Raw genomic sequence first — 17,496 nt, 5'->3', positions numbered from 1 at the left:
TTTAAAAAAATTCACCTTCAAATTACTAAGAACGCTGGTTAAAAAATTATGCAGGGTTCTTCATAAATTTACGGACACTTAATTCACTTACATTGAACATGAATCCACAAGAATGGTTATGTCTACAGCAATAACACTAATTTTTTTGTCCAAGCGTGTCTTTAAATTTGTTTAGAAATAATCATACAACTCTGAGGTCGATAGGGCGTATTTTCTACGAAGATTAAATCATTTTAAGTTACGAAGAACTCTTCGTTTATTTCGGTTAAATTATCGTTTGAAGGTCCGTAAAATAACTGTAATTTCTAACAGTGTTGCGCGTTACTTGCAAGAAATGCACAAAACAGTCTTGTTCCAATTAGAGTTCCAATAAATTTCACTTAGATATTATTATGTAAGTGTATGACTTTAAAACATATTTAAGTTGTCAAATGTAAGTATTAAATTGCAAAGAATTACTTTTAACAAGATAAAATGTTGTATATATATTTTAAAAACTGTATTTTGATTATGAGTAGGACATATATTATTCTCTAAATTTTAATTTCTAATTATCAGGTCATATAGACTTTGCAAGGATCCAACATAACGTAAATTAACAAAAAATATTACTTTAGAAGATAAAGAGAAGTTACGGTTTTATTTTGCATAGTTAACTACAAACGATTATGAGGAGGCCAAACCGTAAAATTTCAATGGTCTTCGAAGTATTTTGTCATGTTGGATTTTAGTTTAAACTCTATCCTTGGCTAAATAAAAAAGATTACTCGGTACACCTTACCACAGATGAATCTTTCCCCAATTTACAAAGGAAGAGAAGGATCATATTACAGAAATCAGTAACTTTTGCAAACCAAAACAACATTAAAATTTTATAATGCGTGGTTTATCTTACTTTCACTTGTTAATCATTAATTTATGTAACAAGCTCAATTTATTCCAATCAGAAAAAAACATTTATGATATATTTCATGATAGTTGCCACACTAAGATTAAGAATGGGTAATATGGGTCAGGCTTTATTAATAACTTAAAAACATTTTTTTAATGTGTAATAAAAGCATTATTCGTATTTACGAATGAAATAATTTATTTTGTAAAATTTTTTCAAATTGTTATTACAAACTTAATTTTAGAGAGTGATGTAAAATAAAACATGAATTATTTACAGGTATGAAAAAAAAATGTCAAAACTTCACATAAAATTTTCAATTAATTTTGAGCAAAAATAATACAGATTAGTAGTTTAGCATCATTAATCTTCAGTAGCAGGGTTGGGGGTAGAGGCCGCCCAGCCCGACACCAGCAGCGCTGGCCGAGGAGGCAGCTCCCACGCCGACAGAAGGGTATCCGTATCCTCCGATAAGGCCGCCGGAGAGACCGCCGAGTGCAGCAGCGGCGGAGGCGCTGGACGCAGCCCCGGGGAGGCCGTATCCTCCCCAGACACCGCCGATACCAGAGCCGATTCCGTACCCACCAACAATACCGCCCCAAGAAGGTGCAGCGGGAGCTATGGGGGCGATTGGCAGGGTCGGTGTCACGGAGCAAGTCGGCACGATTGGTGCAACGGGGTAGGATGGCACAATAGGTGCAATAGGGAAAGATGGTGCAATAGGAGCAATAGGGTAAGATGGAACAATTGGTGCAACGGGGAAAGATGGTGCGATTTGCGCAATTGGGTAAGATGGTGCGATCGGTGCCACGGAGACGTAAGGAGATGCTAATCCATATCCATATCCAGGGTTAGATGCGCTCGCAGAAGCAGATGAAGAAGACGAAGCACTTCCAAGGCCACTAGCCGCTGAAGAGCTGGATGATGAAGATGCTCCAGAAGAACCAATACCTGACACAATTCCGCTAGGGTAGCCATATCCTCCCCAGATGTTGCCAACTCCCCACAGGTTGCCAATGCCGGCTCCCAAACCATACCCTCCACATCCTCCGCCGTATGAGGGTATCAGTGGTGCTACTGGAGAAACAGGAGGGAGATACGACACTGGACTCGCGGGGAGATACGACACCGGACTGACGTACCCTGGGTACCCGGACGCCGCGGCTGAAGCAGCTGACGACGAAGACGCGCTGCCTCCTACTCCACTAGCGGCGGAAGAGCTGGAGGAAGACGCTGCAGAGCCAGTGGCTGCCGGTGCTGCGGTGTAACTGGGGTAGCTCCATGGTGCGGACAGAGAGGGATACAAGAGTGGCTGGACAGCCACACTGGGATACCCCCAGCCGCTGTGTCCACAGCCGCACTGTCCGCTGGCGGGGATGGCCAGCAGGGCCGCCACAGCAATCACCTGCAGCCACACAACATGATGGTTTGTATCTCTTTTAAAAAAGCTTTAAATCTCTTTGTTTTATTATATTATCTTAACCATTATCTATAACTTTACAATTCGTTTATGATCATTAAATTTTTAAGTTTACTGAAAATAACATTGTATTTGTTAATTTTTCAAGTTTAGAGTCATCTACAGTTACTAGGAAAATTATGTATTATATTTGTTCACATTTAAAATGTATTTTAATGCATATACTTTTAAAGCAATTGACACTGCATGTATTACTGCATGAATATAACAAAAGGAAATACTCAATTTTAAATATGTTGCTAGAATATAAAGCTCAAATATAGAGGGGTATTGTGTGTCCGAATAAGGTGATTATGTTTTCGTTTAATTTTATTACTTATTATAAAGCTTAATTTAGGTTTGTTTCGTTATTCACTAGTTAACCTTTATCATGTTGCATTACCTAGATTATATTTAACCTAACACAAAAAAATACACATTATAAAAGTGCTTGTGAAATTATATTTAAATTGAAAAGAATATAGAAACGAACAAATTAACACCCTACGCTGCCACACATTCGGCTACTTTACAGAGTTTTAATAAGTTACTTTAAAGTGCACATATCATAGTTTAATGTATTAATTTATAAACATTACATGTAGGGAATATTTTGTTCAAGGTTATATTATTATTTATTCTTAGCTTTCTGTTTACTAATTATCTGCTTTAATAAAAATAATATTGATTGCGTAATAAATATTCCTAACTGTTTTATTGATTTTAATAAAATATTATTCAATCAATATTTTTTTTTTGGTTTTGCGTGGATAATGTAACTAATTTCAAATAGCTTCAAATAAATTCTAATTTAAAGTCTTTACCGACAGATCAGTTTAGTGTCAAGAGCATATAGACATTTCGCTTTACCTTGTTTATCATGGTTGAACGTTGAAGCTAATTCTTCGATATACGGAGAGGGTATGACTGTTCATGGGTCCGGCATGCATATTTATACTCTTCATCGGAACAATTGTTTGCATTGGATGTTACAGCAGTCTCACGATCGCCTTGTTATTGTGGAATTAAAACACAGATACGCGGGGGTGGTTTGGCGGGCAGAGTAAACAACTGGTTGCTAAAAAAACGCTTCTCGATTTTTTTTCCCAATTACCATTCATGTTAAATTTGTTCTGTAACAATAGTGTCAGCGGTTTGGCATCAAACACAATTCTATATTTAGTTATGTCAAAGACTCTGTTGTCGAAAAGTTTAACAGAATTCCGCGCACCAAGATGTGGCGACAGTTCACGGCTAACGGAAATTACAAGTGGCTGGATATCTTACCAAAACTAGTAAAGCGAATACAATTCCCCGGTGCATTCTGCCACGAAAATGAAGCCTAAAGACGTAACTTGATGTAAACTTTTGGACATAAGCCATTGCTATGCAATGGCGTATGTCCAAAAGCTTACATCAAGTCAAGCACCCCCATTGCACAAATCTTTCAAAAATAATACCTAAAGACGTAATTGACGATCACCTCCTGCGAACAGTGTTTTCTAACACGAAGAAGAAAGATCCACGAAAGCTAATGTCGGTCACATTGTGCGGATATCCAAGAAGAAAGGCGTCTTCGAGAAAGGTTTTACTGAGAATTGGATTCCCAAACTTTTTCGTTTGGCCCCACGATCGCGAATCGGAGCCTAGAACCTACTACCTCGAAGATTTGGGCCACCGGCCTAATCTAGGCGGCTTCTATGTCAAAGATATTCAGCCTACGATGTATCCCGATACATACTTGGCAGAGAAGATTCTCAAACGAAGAAATGGACGATCCTACGTCAAGTGGTAGGACTTCCCACATTTACATTTTTCTTAAATCGTTAAATATTAAATATTGGAGCAAAATATATTTTGGAATGGAAAACATTATTAATTTATTATAATTAAAAAATAACACTGAATTATTCAGTTACTAATATATTTTTATGATATTGCTAATATTTATTACTACAATAAATAGTTAATTGACTATAACTTAGACCTACTACATAAAAAAATACATTAATTTGGTTTTAAAAAAAATGTTATAGTGGTTTCGCTTTAAAAAAGAGGGAATGCAGGAGTCAATATAGTAAACATTTATAAGGAAAATATCTTGTAAAATAGCAAAACGTGTTTTAATAACAAGTTACCTAAATTATTTTGTGAAGAATACGTTTGATCTAACCAGAAACGAGCGAGAGATAAGAAATTCATGTTAAATATTGAATAAATTAATAAATTAAACAGGAATACAGGACATAATATCGTCTTAAATAGTTTACAAGTTGAATGAAATCTTGATGTGCATTATCTTGACGGTTAATTTAAAAAAGAACAACTAATAGTATATAAAACTAGCTGCAGTACCCGGCTTTGCCCGGGTTGAACACCGGGTGATATACTGTCCGCGAGTTACAGCAAAATGGATAGCGATATGTCCAGTGTGGTGGACATTAAGAAATGACACATAATTACTGTTTGTGTATCTGTGACCTATGGTTTTCTGTTTACCCATGGCGATCGGTTGAAAGGTTTAGAAGTTGATGCGCTACAGCGCCATCTAGCGGCGAGTTACAAAAAAAATGAATAGCATAAAAACCTTCTTCATGATAAAAACACTTCGATGTGCCAACTTTCATGACGATCGGTCAAACGGTGTAAGAGTTTATCGACGTCATACATGCCAACATCCAATTATATATATTCTTATATTTCGACATTTTGGGGCTTTCACTTTTGCGGAAAGTGGATGTTCAGGACCTCGAATGGTTTGGAACACTCCATCTCGAAAGAATAGATATTTGAAATTCCTGAAACTGTCGAAATTTTGGGGCTTTGTTCCCAGAGGGGGGCGGGGGGTTCGAGGACCCTGAATGGCTCAAAAACACTGAAAATCGAAAGAGATAGATTTTTAAAAGTTTTTAAACTTTCGAAATTTTGGGGCTTTAACCACCTGTTGGCGAAGGGGGGGGGGGGGGTGATGTTGAGGACCCCTAATGGCTCGGAAACACTCCAAATCGAAAGAGATATAAAGGAATATAAGAATGTAGGCATTTACTGTACTCCTATCTACCATAATAACAATATTGACAAATAGAAAGCTTATTACCTACCTATAAATAATTATCTAAATAAATTAATAAATAACTGTATGTTTAAGAATTTACGTACATACATAATATTAAACTTCAAACTATACACAAAAAAAAACTAAGGATGTTTATGAAACTATTTTTTATTTGTCATAATGTTTAAAACATTTGTAGGATTTGTTTATATGTAAAACTGTGGTGGCAATATTCCGCTTATCCAAAGGAGTATAGAAATTAATAGAGATATCACTCCCTGTACACACCACAAATCTTTTAATTAAGTAAAAAAAAAACATAGTCCAAAATGAAACAAAACGTATAAATAACAACTAATTTGACAAAAAAATTTATACAACTGGAATGACAATGTTAACATCCGCCTGAAATTTAATAGAAGTAGGTAGGTAAGAATATATATAAGAAATTTAATGAAATTAAAGCATACATAAATAAAATTATCTCACATTCAACCAAACATAAAATAAAGGAAGATGGCAATTACACGTAACTATTCTAATTAATAAAAAAAAATCAACTTTACTGAAATAGTAAAATTCAAATTTTTCAACAATATATTACATAATTAATAAATATTTCTGGTCTTCGGTCTCAGCAGCCCTAAGACTCTTGACGCTCAGCAGATAAATTATAAACACTAAACCAAACTCCTTACAAATAAGTAGGTACTGTAAAAAAAATAACAATATTGACAAATATAATGAATAAATTTCGAAGAAATTTATAAGTTTAAGAATTTACGTACCTACATAATATTAAACTTGAAACTATCAACACAATAAAAACCTAAGAATGTTAGTGAAACTAATTTTTTTTATTTGTCATAATACCTAAAATACGTATGTTTCCAAAATGAAACAAAGTATAAATAATGACCAATTTGACAAAAAAAATTGTACAACTCGAATGACATTGAAAACATACACGTGAAATTTAAAAGAATTATGAGTGCCCTAGGTAGGGAGAAAAAAAAATATATAGAAGAAATTAAATAAAAAAATGGGTGCGTGTACTTAGGTACGCGCATGAGAAGTTATACTTCTTTGGCATCATTAAAAAATAGTTTTTAATTGAATGCAAAAATTTTGCGTGGAGTCCCTCCGCGTGGAAGAAGTGAAACTTCGTAATGTGGAAATGAAAATAGGAATGGGTAGAAATTGATTTTTAGTGAAATCATATTGTATCAAATCAAACAAAAAATTAAGGAAATAAATTTGTAACGATTCATAGATTGATCTTCAGAGAGAGCGAGACACCTATTGAATGTCTGTAAAACTAACTTTTATATGAGAGCAGATTTTCATGAAATAAATCATGAAACCATTCAACGATAAAAGCTGTTTATTTAAGTAAGCGGACGGGTTCGCCCCAAGGAGAAAATTGACGCGGCGAGACCTCGTGGACATAGAGAAATGACACACACTCACTATTTATGTGTCTATGAAACATTATTTTTTTCTGCAATTTAAATTGTAATATACAAAAACGGTATTGAAAATTGAAACAAATATGGCGACACTACAAACTGTCAAGATCTTTATTTTTTTCTTACTCTCTACTTAGTTCCTTACAATAGCAAAACGTAACGCAATGGCTTGAAAGCTATTGCTCGGCAGACATAGAGGAATGACACTAACAGTTTGTATATCTATGAAACACATTACATAAAATTAAGATATAATTTTTTTAACCCGTTTAAAATTTATATTTTTAGACGAAATATAGCCTATGTCCATCCCCAGGATATTATCTATCTCCTTGCCAAATTTCATTACGATCCGTTCAGCCGTTCAGTCGGAAAAAGGTAACAAACAGACAGACAGACAGACAGACAGACAGAGTTACTTTCGCATTTATAATATTAGTAAGGATAATATGTAACATATTATTCTTGACAATCACTAAAGTTTTAAATAATATTTTCTATACACCAACAATTATTTAGGTACTTTAAATGTCATGAAAATTTAAATAACACAAAAACTGAAAGAAAGAACCCTTATGGAGAGTAGGTCTGTTATAATTTTCTGATTCGTTCGTTCATTTATGTTAATATACATATTTATGTTAATGCAAATAATATGTTTATTAAGTTAATTATAAACAATACAGTAAAATGTGTGGTAAATTTGTGGTACAAATATATTAATTAAAAAAAATTAAACAAACATTTGTGTTATAGAAAGTATTTTTTTTTCAACTTGGCCTCAATTATATAGTTTCTTAACTAATGGTTCTTATTATATTTAGAATAATATGTAGATGAAATATTTTTCAAATATAATGTATGGTAATGTTTCGTTAAACATAAAATGATTTGTAAAAATTATCTACTATTGACGGCAACTATCCACATTGCAAAACGAGGATTAGTAATAATGATAAAGATTATTAATATTTCTGATACATATGTAGAAGGTATTATTCAAATTGTCAAAACAGTCATTTCTATAAGTTAAAAGAAAAAAATTTTAAGCGAATGCAACGGGAGTACTTAAAAAATAATTGAGAAGCAATTCCTAGCATCAAGTTGTTTACTCTGTCTGCCGTAATGCTCCCACTTATCAGTGTTTGGTTTCCACAAGTACGGTATGATCGTGAGGCTGCTCTAATATCGAATGTCAACAGTCGGGTGGATGACAGTATAAATATGCGGGACGAACCCACATACAGCCATGTCCTCTCCGTACATCGAAGAACAAGCTGCAAGAATGATACACAAGGTGAGGTGATGTGTTTTTATCCTTTGGGCGCATACTGTTCTGTCCATAATATCCATCTTGTCTTCGTAATTTATTTTTTCCAGAAATAATAGAATTGTATAAAAATATTATAATCAAATATTTATAAATTTACAAACATGAAACATGTAACAAAGATAAAACTGGCTTAGAATGGATTTTAAATTTTACAAATTTGGAGCTCTAAAAAAATGTGTGTTTATCTGTATGTATGTATATAAATATATTGTAGGTAAGCTAAGGAAACTTCGAATAGTTAGGTTACTTTATAATTATCAAATAAAATATCAATTTTTGTTAAGAAAACCTTATTTTATAGTATTAATTATTTATTTTTAGGTGTTTATTTGAAGTGATTAATAACAAGCTATTTATTACAAATACATTTTTATAATAGTTACAACAAATTTTAATTAAAAAAATAAACTGTTCGTACGGTTAAATGCCTAAACAATAATTCAAATACTAAAGAAAATATTTAAATTTTAAAAGAGAACAAAGCAAAATAAATTATAAAAGTTTCTCGAAAAAATTATATTATAAAATATCATACTTCTAATATTCAGAAATTGATATCATTTCGGGTGAGATGTGTCATTAATGTAATTCATTTAAACATAGAGATAACGGCAAATGTGAACAGTTTGGATATTACACTGCCTATCCCTTCTTTCGTGTTAATCCAGTTAGCAAATGCACAATCATTTAAAAACTTTGGTAGCAGTGCATGAAATACAATTTCTGGTCACTTAGTAAAAAACATCAAATAAACACAACTATCGAAATATAACTTCATATTTTACACCCTATAAAGCTATCCCTGCATAACCAAAAGGATCATTTAAATTGGAGCGTAATGTTTTTGTTCCATAGGCTATCATTAGAGTTCTGTATTTATTATAATTTATATATGTACATACACAAATGCATGTGGTCTCAAATTTGTCGTTCTCCAACTAAACATTTCGCGGAAGAAAAGGTAAAAATTTCTCAAATAATTAAAATATATACAGTTTTGTTCTATTCAATTACATTATGTACATATTTCAAGTTATTAAATTAAATCTGTAACAAATCGAACATTTCAAATTTAATAATATTGCGTTTAAATTTATAGCGATGTCTAGGTCAAAATCACACGCAGGTAACTTATATTATACATTTTAAGTGATTTACCAAAAAAAATCGATGTTGTGTGGCTGCAGGTGATTGCTGTGGCGGCCCTGCTGGCCATCCCCGCCAGCGGACAGTGCGGCTGTGGACACAGCGGTTGGGGGTATCCCAGTGTGGCTCCTGCTGTCCAGCCACTCTTGTATCCCTCTCTGGCCGCACCATGGAGCTACCCCAGCTACACCGCAGCACCGGCAGCCACTGGCTCTGCAGCCTCTTCCTCCAGCTCTTCCGCCGCTAGTGGAGTAGGAGGCAGCGCGTCTTCGTCGTCAGCTGCTTCAGCCGCGGCGTCCGGGTACCCAGGGTACGTCAGTCCGGTGTCGTATCTCCCCGCGAGTCCAGTGTCGTATCTCCCTCCTGTTTCTCCAGTAGCACCACTGATACCCTCATACGGCGGAGGATGTGGAGGGTACGGTTTGGGAGCAGGCATTGGCAACTTGTGGGGAGTTGGCGACATCTGGGGAGGATATGGATACCCTAGCGGCATTGTGTCAGGTATTGGTTCTTTCGGAGCTTCTTCATCATCTAGCTCTTCAGCGGCTAGTGGCCTTGGAAGTGCTTCTTCTACATCATCTGCTTCCGCAAGCGCATCTAACCCTGGATATGGATATGGATCAGCAGCTCCTTACGTCTCCGTGGCACCGATCGCACCATCCTACCCAATTGCGCCAATCGCACCATCTTTCCCCGTTGCACCAATCGTGCCATCTTACCCTATTGCTCCTATTGCACCATCTTACCCTATTGCTCCTATTGCACCATCTTACCCTATTGCACCTATTGTGCCATCTTACCCCGTTGCACCAATCGTGCCAACTTGCTCCGTGGCACCTATTGCACCGACCCTGCCAATCGCCCCCATAGCTCCCGCTGCACCTTCTTGGGGCGGTATTGTTGGTGGGTACGGAATCGGCTCTGGTATCGGCGGTGTCTGGGGAGGATACGGCCTCCCCGGGCTGGGAGTCGGGGCTGCGTCCAGCGCCTCCGCCGCTGCTGCACTCGGCGGTCTCTCCGGCGGCCTTATCGGAGGATACGGATACCCTTCTGTCGGCGTGGGAGCTGCCTCCTCGGCCAGCGCTGCTGGTGTCGGGCTGGGCGGCCTCTACCCGAGACCCTGCTACTGAAGAAATGAGCTGTTAACTGCATTGAATCATTGTGAACTCATTGAATGATCATAGCTATGTCTTGGAATGTGAAACTGGAAAGTGGTAGCATGAGTTACTATTTATTTCAATTATTTTTTTTTATGTGAATAAATTACTCATAATATTTTGTCTCTATATTTAAAATATCCTTTTGTTTTGCAATCCTTTAAATCATATATAGGTAAAAAAAAACTATAAAAAACCTTTGTGGATAGGATTGTAATCTGTAGTATAAATTAGGGGCTATGCCGCAAGGGTTCACCAAGAGGAGCCCACAGAAGCTCCAGATATCTAGGATTGAGACGTCACAGCTGCCTTCTTGGATGACTTTAAACTTGACCTTTATAATTAACCTTTTAAATTTGTCAAATATTTTCCAATATTGACCTTAAATTCATCAAAATGTCCAATTATAGGCAGCTTATGCAACAAATTTTCCACAAAAATCTCATAAGAAATATGAAAATTAATAAATGTTTTAATTTCAGGGAAATTTACCCATAGAAAAATATTAAAATTCGCAATTCAACATTTTTTCAAAGTTTTGTCTTTAAAATTACTAAAGTTCCCCAAGGCTGCCTAAGTTCCTTCTTATTTACCAGTTACCAGTAAGCCGCTGGGGAATTTTCACCTGACCTTGGCCGCCATCTTAGATGACCTTGGCTTTAGCCACCATTTTGAATTTACATTATGTCCACCATTTAGAGTAATTATGTCACATCCACCATTTTTTTTCAAGAACTTTCTGCCAATATGTATTTTGCCATCTTTGATTGCATCGTATTGGATTCCGCCATCTTGGATTTCACCATCTTGTTTCTAGAACTTTCTGCACTTTTGAATTATAATGTCATATTTACCATTAAGTTTATAAAACTGTCCAAACCTTGGTTTCTACCACTTTGAAATATGATGCTGTGTCTGCCACATAACATCAATAATTACTATCCAAAAAATGGGGAAAACATTATATTTTATTAAAATGCACATAATTACAATTTTAATAAAGTTGTAATAGAAAATGCACTTACTTCATGGAGTTTGGAGTCCCCAGTTCGAGCCCGGTAAGACCAAAACATTACGATGGGTATTCCTTTATGGAGACAACAAGCAAAATGACCCCCACCACTAATATGGACTTTGTATTACACTAATCAGTATGATTTTATGATAGTCATCTTAGTACACCATCTAGTTTATGTATACTAGATTTAGCTCTATAGTGCCGTATTGTAAATCACCAAAGCATAATAGAATCCACCATCTTAAAGGCCATTTTGATGGCCATAGTGATTTTTTTTTAATTATTGGCCTATAAATATTCGGAAAAAAAATCAAAAAGTCTGAAAAAATATTACCCTTAATATATTGATTGTATCGTTTAGTGCCCTTCATTCGATCCTTTCTCGATACAAGAAAGATAAAAAGGGTAAAATACTTATTTGATTCAATATTAGCTCAGTTCCACATTTTAACATAAAAGTACAAGTTTCAAGACAGTTAGTTTTACAAATAAGATTCATTACAAGAAATATTTAATAATACAGGATCACTTGCAAAAGTTAGCAATCTATCAAGCATGCAGTTCTGCATTGGTTTGAACTGACTAATTATCAGCTCCAATCGGTTCACAGAAAACAACGACAGAGTTACTATATACACTGTTTAACATACTGCTTCTATATGAATGGGAGTATTCACTCTCTTGAAATCACACTTCTTCACATGGTCCTAGAACAATTATTTTATCATATACGCAATCCAATTAAAAGTTATATTTTAAATATCCATGCGTTACTTATTCATCAGCAAGCTAATTGATTAAATTCTGCTTGATTTCGCAAAAAAAAGTACAAATGTATTTTGACTCACTAAAGGTACTAAGATAATAGAGGTGTTTCAACATTCAAAGAAATGCAAATTCTGCCAAATGGAATACATTAGCATTTACCTGTAAAGCACCGAGCACAGTCTTAGGTTTAGATTCATGTCCAGGCATATCACAATCGGTTGCTACACATTAGCTTATGTGATTATATGCATACGAGTCTCCAACCTAAACAGAGGAGTCGAAATGTGAGAAAGTTATTCCACATTAGGCAAATTAACTTCACCCTGTTTTTCTCATATTTTAAACTGTCAATATGTGTAAATCAAATATGGTACTTATCGCATCGAAACTTCGTGTTGTGTCCTTCTGGTCACAACATAGATTGTAATTACATTATACATCAGTTACCCTCCATAATTATTATAAAACAATTACAATGTTATAAAGTTATGCTTCTTTAGCCGCATTATGGATAAATGATGAGAGTGAATATTCACAATGCGCACGCATCATGCAACGAAATTTTCACAGGAAGATGGCGGACCCACATGTATGAATATAAACACATGTGTAGTCACTATCATAAAAATTAGGGGACATAAAAAACGTATTGGTGTGCCAAATTACACTTAATGATAGTGAAACTATCCTGAAATATATAGGGTAAACTAAAGTAGTCATAGTAACGAGTAATACTTATCAAGTTTTTAAAAGTAAGGATACTCTTATTATAACAATTGTAATTTTCATTACAGATTCCGTAGCCCAGTGGTTTTAGTGCGTGGCAAATTCAAAATTGTGTATGTGAAGTAGCAATTAAAAATGGCAAAAAATTTCTAGAAAACAAGGTGGCCAAATCAGAATGTCTGAATCAACTATGGTAAAATTCCACTCAGCGGAATCCAATTTAGTGGAATGTTCTCGAACAAATTTTCAGACGTTCCTAAATAACTCAAAATAACGTGTTACACTATGGTGGCCCATGCGAAATTCATCTAGGATGGCAGCAGGTGTCTATGTCCAAGGTTTCCAGTGGCTTACTGGCAGCTGGTAGATGGTTAACTTAAGTAACTTTGAAGACATTTAGATAATTATTTAATGACCAAAAAAATTAATAAATTTCGATTTGCGAATTTTTGATTTCTTATGTGAATGTTCCCCTCAAAAAAGGATATTATTGCATTTTTATATGTATTAGTTTTTAGGTCGAATTTGTTTTCTAAAAATGAAAAAAAAAAAAAAGTTTTTTTGTAGTATTTGAAAAATTTTGGCAAAATATTGAAATTTTGTTTGGCATATTTTAAAGGTCAGGTTCAAAGGTCAAGGTCGTCCAATATGGCAGCCATGAGTCATAATTCAAGATAGCGAACGTTTCTCTCGGCTTCTCCTGGTGAAGACAGGCGCAATTGACCCTATTTTATATTACGGAATATCCTCATTTAGAAAACTTTAATTTATATTTTTTCCCCATTATGTTTATAAGAGAAAAAACAAAAGGGTAAATTTTGAAATAAGATAACAATTTGTGATAAAGAGACAAGACATTACTGAGAGTAGTTTATTCACATAAAAAAATAGACAATTTAGAAATGACAGTTATAAATAATATATCATGTTTACATTTAGCAGTTGCACCTTCCAAGACATAGCCAAAATCTTCCAAAGAGTTTACACTGATTTCAAGCAAAACAAATACGATCCAGTTTACATCTTCTTTCATCAGCATTGACGCTGCTTTTTCTGGACCATTGGGGCGTCGGGTCGGCCCGGGATGACGCTTCTCTCGTCGGTTTTGAGAAGGACGCCTCACACTACGCAGCGACGCCAGCCTGCACGACAGTGCGGCGAGGGTTCCGAGCGGATCCCGAGCGAAGGGAAGTGCGACATCGGCGAAGAGGGTGAGAGAAAGACGTGTAAAGGGACTAAGAAATTTATACTTGGTTTTTTTTTTTGAGAGAGAGAGAGAGAGAGAAAAACAATTCAGAGATAAAAGACCATCTCTGGGTGTTATGAAAAAGACGGGATACGTATTTAAACCTTTTCTAACAATATTTGTATTACTTAAAAAAACTATAATTAGTGTATAAAGTCTTACTTTTTAATGTCTGAAAAACAATTGAATATTGAAAAAATTGTCCACGGAAAAAAGTAAGATATTTAATTGCAAAGATTTTGTTCTGGTTCATTAAAAAAAGAGTAATTTTATGAATTACTGAAAAAATGTTTAACATTAAGTATCTTTCGTAATTTTTTTTAATGTTGTTACATTGTGTGCACAAAATGAACTCACTGTATCCTCGATTAGAATAGCTGTGAGTTTCAGTTTAAATCTAATATACTTGTGCTAAAACCTAAATTGTTTGATACACTAACTACCGAACTAAAAATATTTCAAAAGAATTAAAACATTCCTTATTTGGTGTAGTTATTTATTCTAGGGAATAAATTAATTGTTCTGCAATAAAATTGATTAATTAAAATGTGTGTTATATAACAGTTTAAATTTAAAATAAGTTGTTTAATAATTAGAAGAGATATTAACAAGGAATTAATATTATATAATGTAAATAAATAGGTATGTTCAAGAATACTTGGTTTCCTTTTAAAATCCCCAATTCCTTTTATAATTTGATTTTTTTTAACATATGTAATTAATTCCAAAAACTAGAATGGAATAAAAAAATGAAAGTAAAAGATTGTAAATATAAGACAAAAGCAAATTTGCATGTAACTTTATTACATATAAAATATGGTTCAAAATATGGTATAAATATGCAGTATTTACATTGTATCATTTAACATTGCTACACATAGCCATAATCTAGCAATGATTTCACAATGATGTCAAGCAAAACAAAAACGAGCCAGTTAAAATATCATTTCTTCAGTAGCAGGGTCTCGGGTAGAGGCCGCAGAGCCCGACACCAGCAGCACTGGCCGAGGAGGCAGCTCCCACGCCGACAGAAGGGTATCCGTATCCTCCGATAAGGCCGCCGGAGAGACCGCCGAGTGCAGCAGCGGCGGAGGCGCTGGACGCAGCCCCGACTCCCAGCCCGGGGAGGCCGTATCCTCCCCAGACACCGCCGATACCAGAGCCGATTCCGTACCCACCAACAATACCGCCCCAAGAAGGTGCAGCGGGAGCTATGGGGGCGATTGGCAGGGTCGGTGCCACGGAGCAAGTTGGCACGATTGGTGCAACGGGATAAGATGGCACAATAGGTGCAATAGGGTAAGATGGTGCAATAGGAGCAATAGGGTACGATGGAACAATTGGTGCAACAGGGAAGGATGGTGCGATTGGCGCAATTGGGTAAGATGGTGCGATCGGTGCCACGGAGACGTAAGGAGCTGCTGATCCATATCCATATCCAGGGCTAGATGCGCTTGCGGAAGCAGATGATGAAGAAGAAGCACTTCCAAGGCCACTAGCCGCTGAAGAGCTGGATGATGAAGAAGCTCCGGATGAACCGAGTCCTGACACAATTCCGCTAGGGTAGCCATATCCTCCCCAGATGTTGCCAAGTCCCCACAGGTTGCCAATGCCGGCTCCAAAACCGTACCCTCCACATCCTCCGCCGTATGAGGGTATCAGTGGTGCTACTGGAGAAACAGGAGGGAGATACGACACTGGACTCGCGGGGAGATACGACACCGGACTGACGTACCCTGGGTACCCGGACGCCGCGGCTGAAGCAGCTGACGACGAAGACGCGCTGCCTCCTACTCCACTAGCGGCGGAAGAGCTGGAGGAAGACGCTGCAGAGCCAGTGGCTGCCGGTGCTGCGGTGTAGCTGGGGTAGCTCCATGGTGCGGACAGAGAGGGATACAAGAGTGGCTGGACAGCAGGAGCCACACTGGGATACCCCCAGCCGCTGTGTCCACAGCCGCACTGTCCGCTGGCGGGGATGGCCAGCAGGGCCGCCACAGCAATCACCTGCAGCCACACAACATGATGGTTTGTATCTCTTTAAAAAAAATCTTTAAATCTCTTTGTTTTATTATACTATCTTAACCATTATCTATAACTTTACAATTCGTTTATGATCATTAAATTTTTAAGTTTACTGAAAATAACATCGTGTTTGTAGATTTTTCAATTTTAGGGTCATCTAATGATACTAGGAAAATTGTTTATTATATTTGTTCACATTTAAAATGTTTTTTTAATTCATATACTTTTAAAGCAATTGATACTGCATGTATTACTGCATGAATATAACAAAAGGAAATACTGAACTTTAAAAATGTGGCTAGAATATAAAGCACAAATATAGAGGGGTATTGTGTGTCCGTAATAAAGTGATTATTTTATCGTTTAATTTTATTAGTTCTTAAAAAGTTTAATTTATGTTTTTTTTTTTCATTATTCACTAGTAAGCCTTTATCATGCTGCATTACCTAGATTATATTTAACCTAACAAAAAAATACACATTATAAAAGTGCTTGTAAAATTATATTTAAATTAAAAATAACATAGGAACGAACAAATTAACACCCTACGCTGCCGCACATTCGGCTACATCACAGAGTTTTAATAAGTTACTTTAAAGTGCACATATAATAGTTTGATGTATTAATTTATAAACATTACATGTAGGGAATATTTTGATCAAGATTATATTATTATTTATTCTTAACTTTTTGTTTACGAATTATCTGATTTAATAAAAATTATATTGATTGCGTAATAAAAATTCCTAACTATTTTATTGATTTGAATAAAATCTTAAACAAACAACATTTTATTGTTTTGTGTAAAAAATGTAACTAATTTTCAAATAGCTTCAAATAAATTTTTATTTAAAATTATTAATACTCCATATCAAGTAATAATAAGTATAAAAGTATCTTTTGAAAAATTATAAAATATATTGCTTTTATTTGGGACTTTTAAAGTAGTGTAATAATTTTGGGATTTGCTTGGCCGATTCCTATACCTGAAAAACAAATGGTCCCAGATACGACTGGTCATACATTATTATTGTTTTGTAGTTTTACATAAATTTATACATCTTCTGAGGGGAAAAAATATATGGAGGCAAGATTGTCTTTACCGACAGAACAGTTTAGTGTCAAGAGCATATAGACATTTCGCTTTACCTTGTTTATCATGGTTGAACGTTGAAGCTAATTCTTCGATATACGGAGAGGGTATG

At 35.4% G+C, this 17,496-nt stretch overlaps 3 protein-coding genes across 3 annotated transcripts; 1 reads left to right on the top strand and 2 right to left on the bottom strand.

The window, feature by feature from the left end:
• Positions 1-1,072: 1,072 nt before the first annotated feature.
• Positions 1,073-3,295, bottom strand: LOC134536075 (elastin-like). Its single transcript, XM_063375608.1, has 2 exons — positions 3,222-3,295; positions 1,073-2,297 (listed from the first exon to the last, which is right to left on the bottom strand). Exons 1-2 carry the CDS (start codon positions 3,231-3,233, stop codon positions 1,263-1,265), a joined length of 1,047 nt encoding a protein of 348 aa, XP_063231678.1. The 5' UTR covers positions 3,234-3,295; the 3' UTR covers positions 1,073-1,262.
• Positions 3,296-8,090: 4,795 nt separating this feature from the next.
• On the top strand, positions 8,091-10,633 carry LOC134536073 (uncharacterized). Its single transcript, XM_063375606.1, has 2 exons — positions 8,091-8,172; positions 9,396-10,633. Exons 1-2 carry the CDS (start codon positions 8,125-8,127, stop codon positions 10,482-10,484), a joined length of 1,137 nt encoding a protein of 378 aa, XP_063231676.1. The 5' UTR covers positions 8,091-8,124; the 3' UTR covers positions 10,485-10,633.
• A 4,419-nt stretch (positions 10,634-15,052) lies between these two features.
• LOC134536074 (uncharacterized) lies at positions 15,053-17,496 on the bottom strand. Its single transcript, XM_063375607.1, has 2 exons — positions 17,441-17,496; positions 15,053-16,273 (listed from the first exon to the last, which is right to left on the bottom strand). Exons 1-2 carry the CDS (start codon positions 17,450-17,452, stop codon positions 15,221-15,223), a joined length of 1,065 nt encoding a protein of 354 aa, XP_063231677.1. The 5' UTR covers positions 17,453-17,496; the 3' UTR covers positions 15,053-15,220.

This window comes from Bacillus rossius, chromosome 10 (assembly GCF_032445375.1).
Source record: "Bacillus rossius redtenbacheri isolate Brsri chromosome 10, Brsri_v3, whole genome shotgun sequence".
Taxonomy (NCBI): domain Eukaryota; kingdom Metazoa; phylum Arthropoda; class Insecta; order Phasmatodea; family Bacillidae; genus Bacillus; species Bacillus rossius.
This window is presented reverse-complemented; position numbering and strand designations above follow the sequence as displayed.

Excerpts from the sequence above, each read along its gene's own strand:
- LOC134536073 (XM_063375606.1), top strand. The coding sequence starts at position 8,125 with ATGTCCTCTCCGTACATCGAAGAACAAGCTGCAAGAATGATACACAAG. Across the intron at positions 8,173-9,395 it reads CTGCAAGAATGATACACAAG|GTGATTGCTGTGGCGGCCCT; the intron begins GTGAGGTGATGT and ends GTGTGGCTGCAG.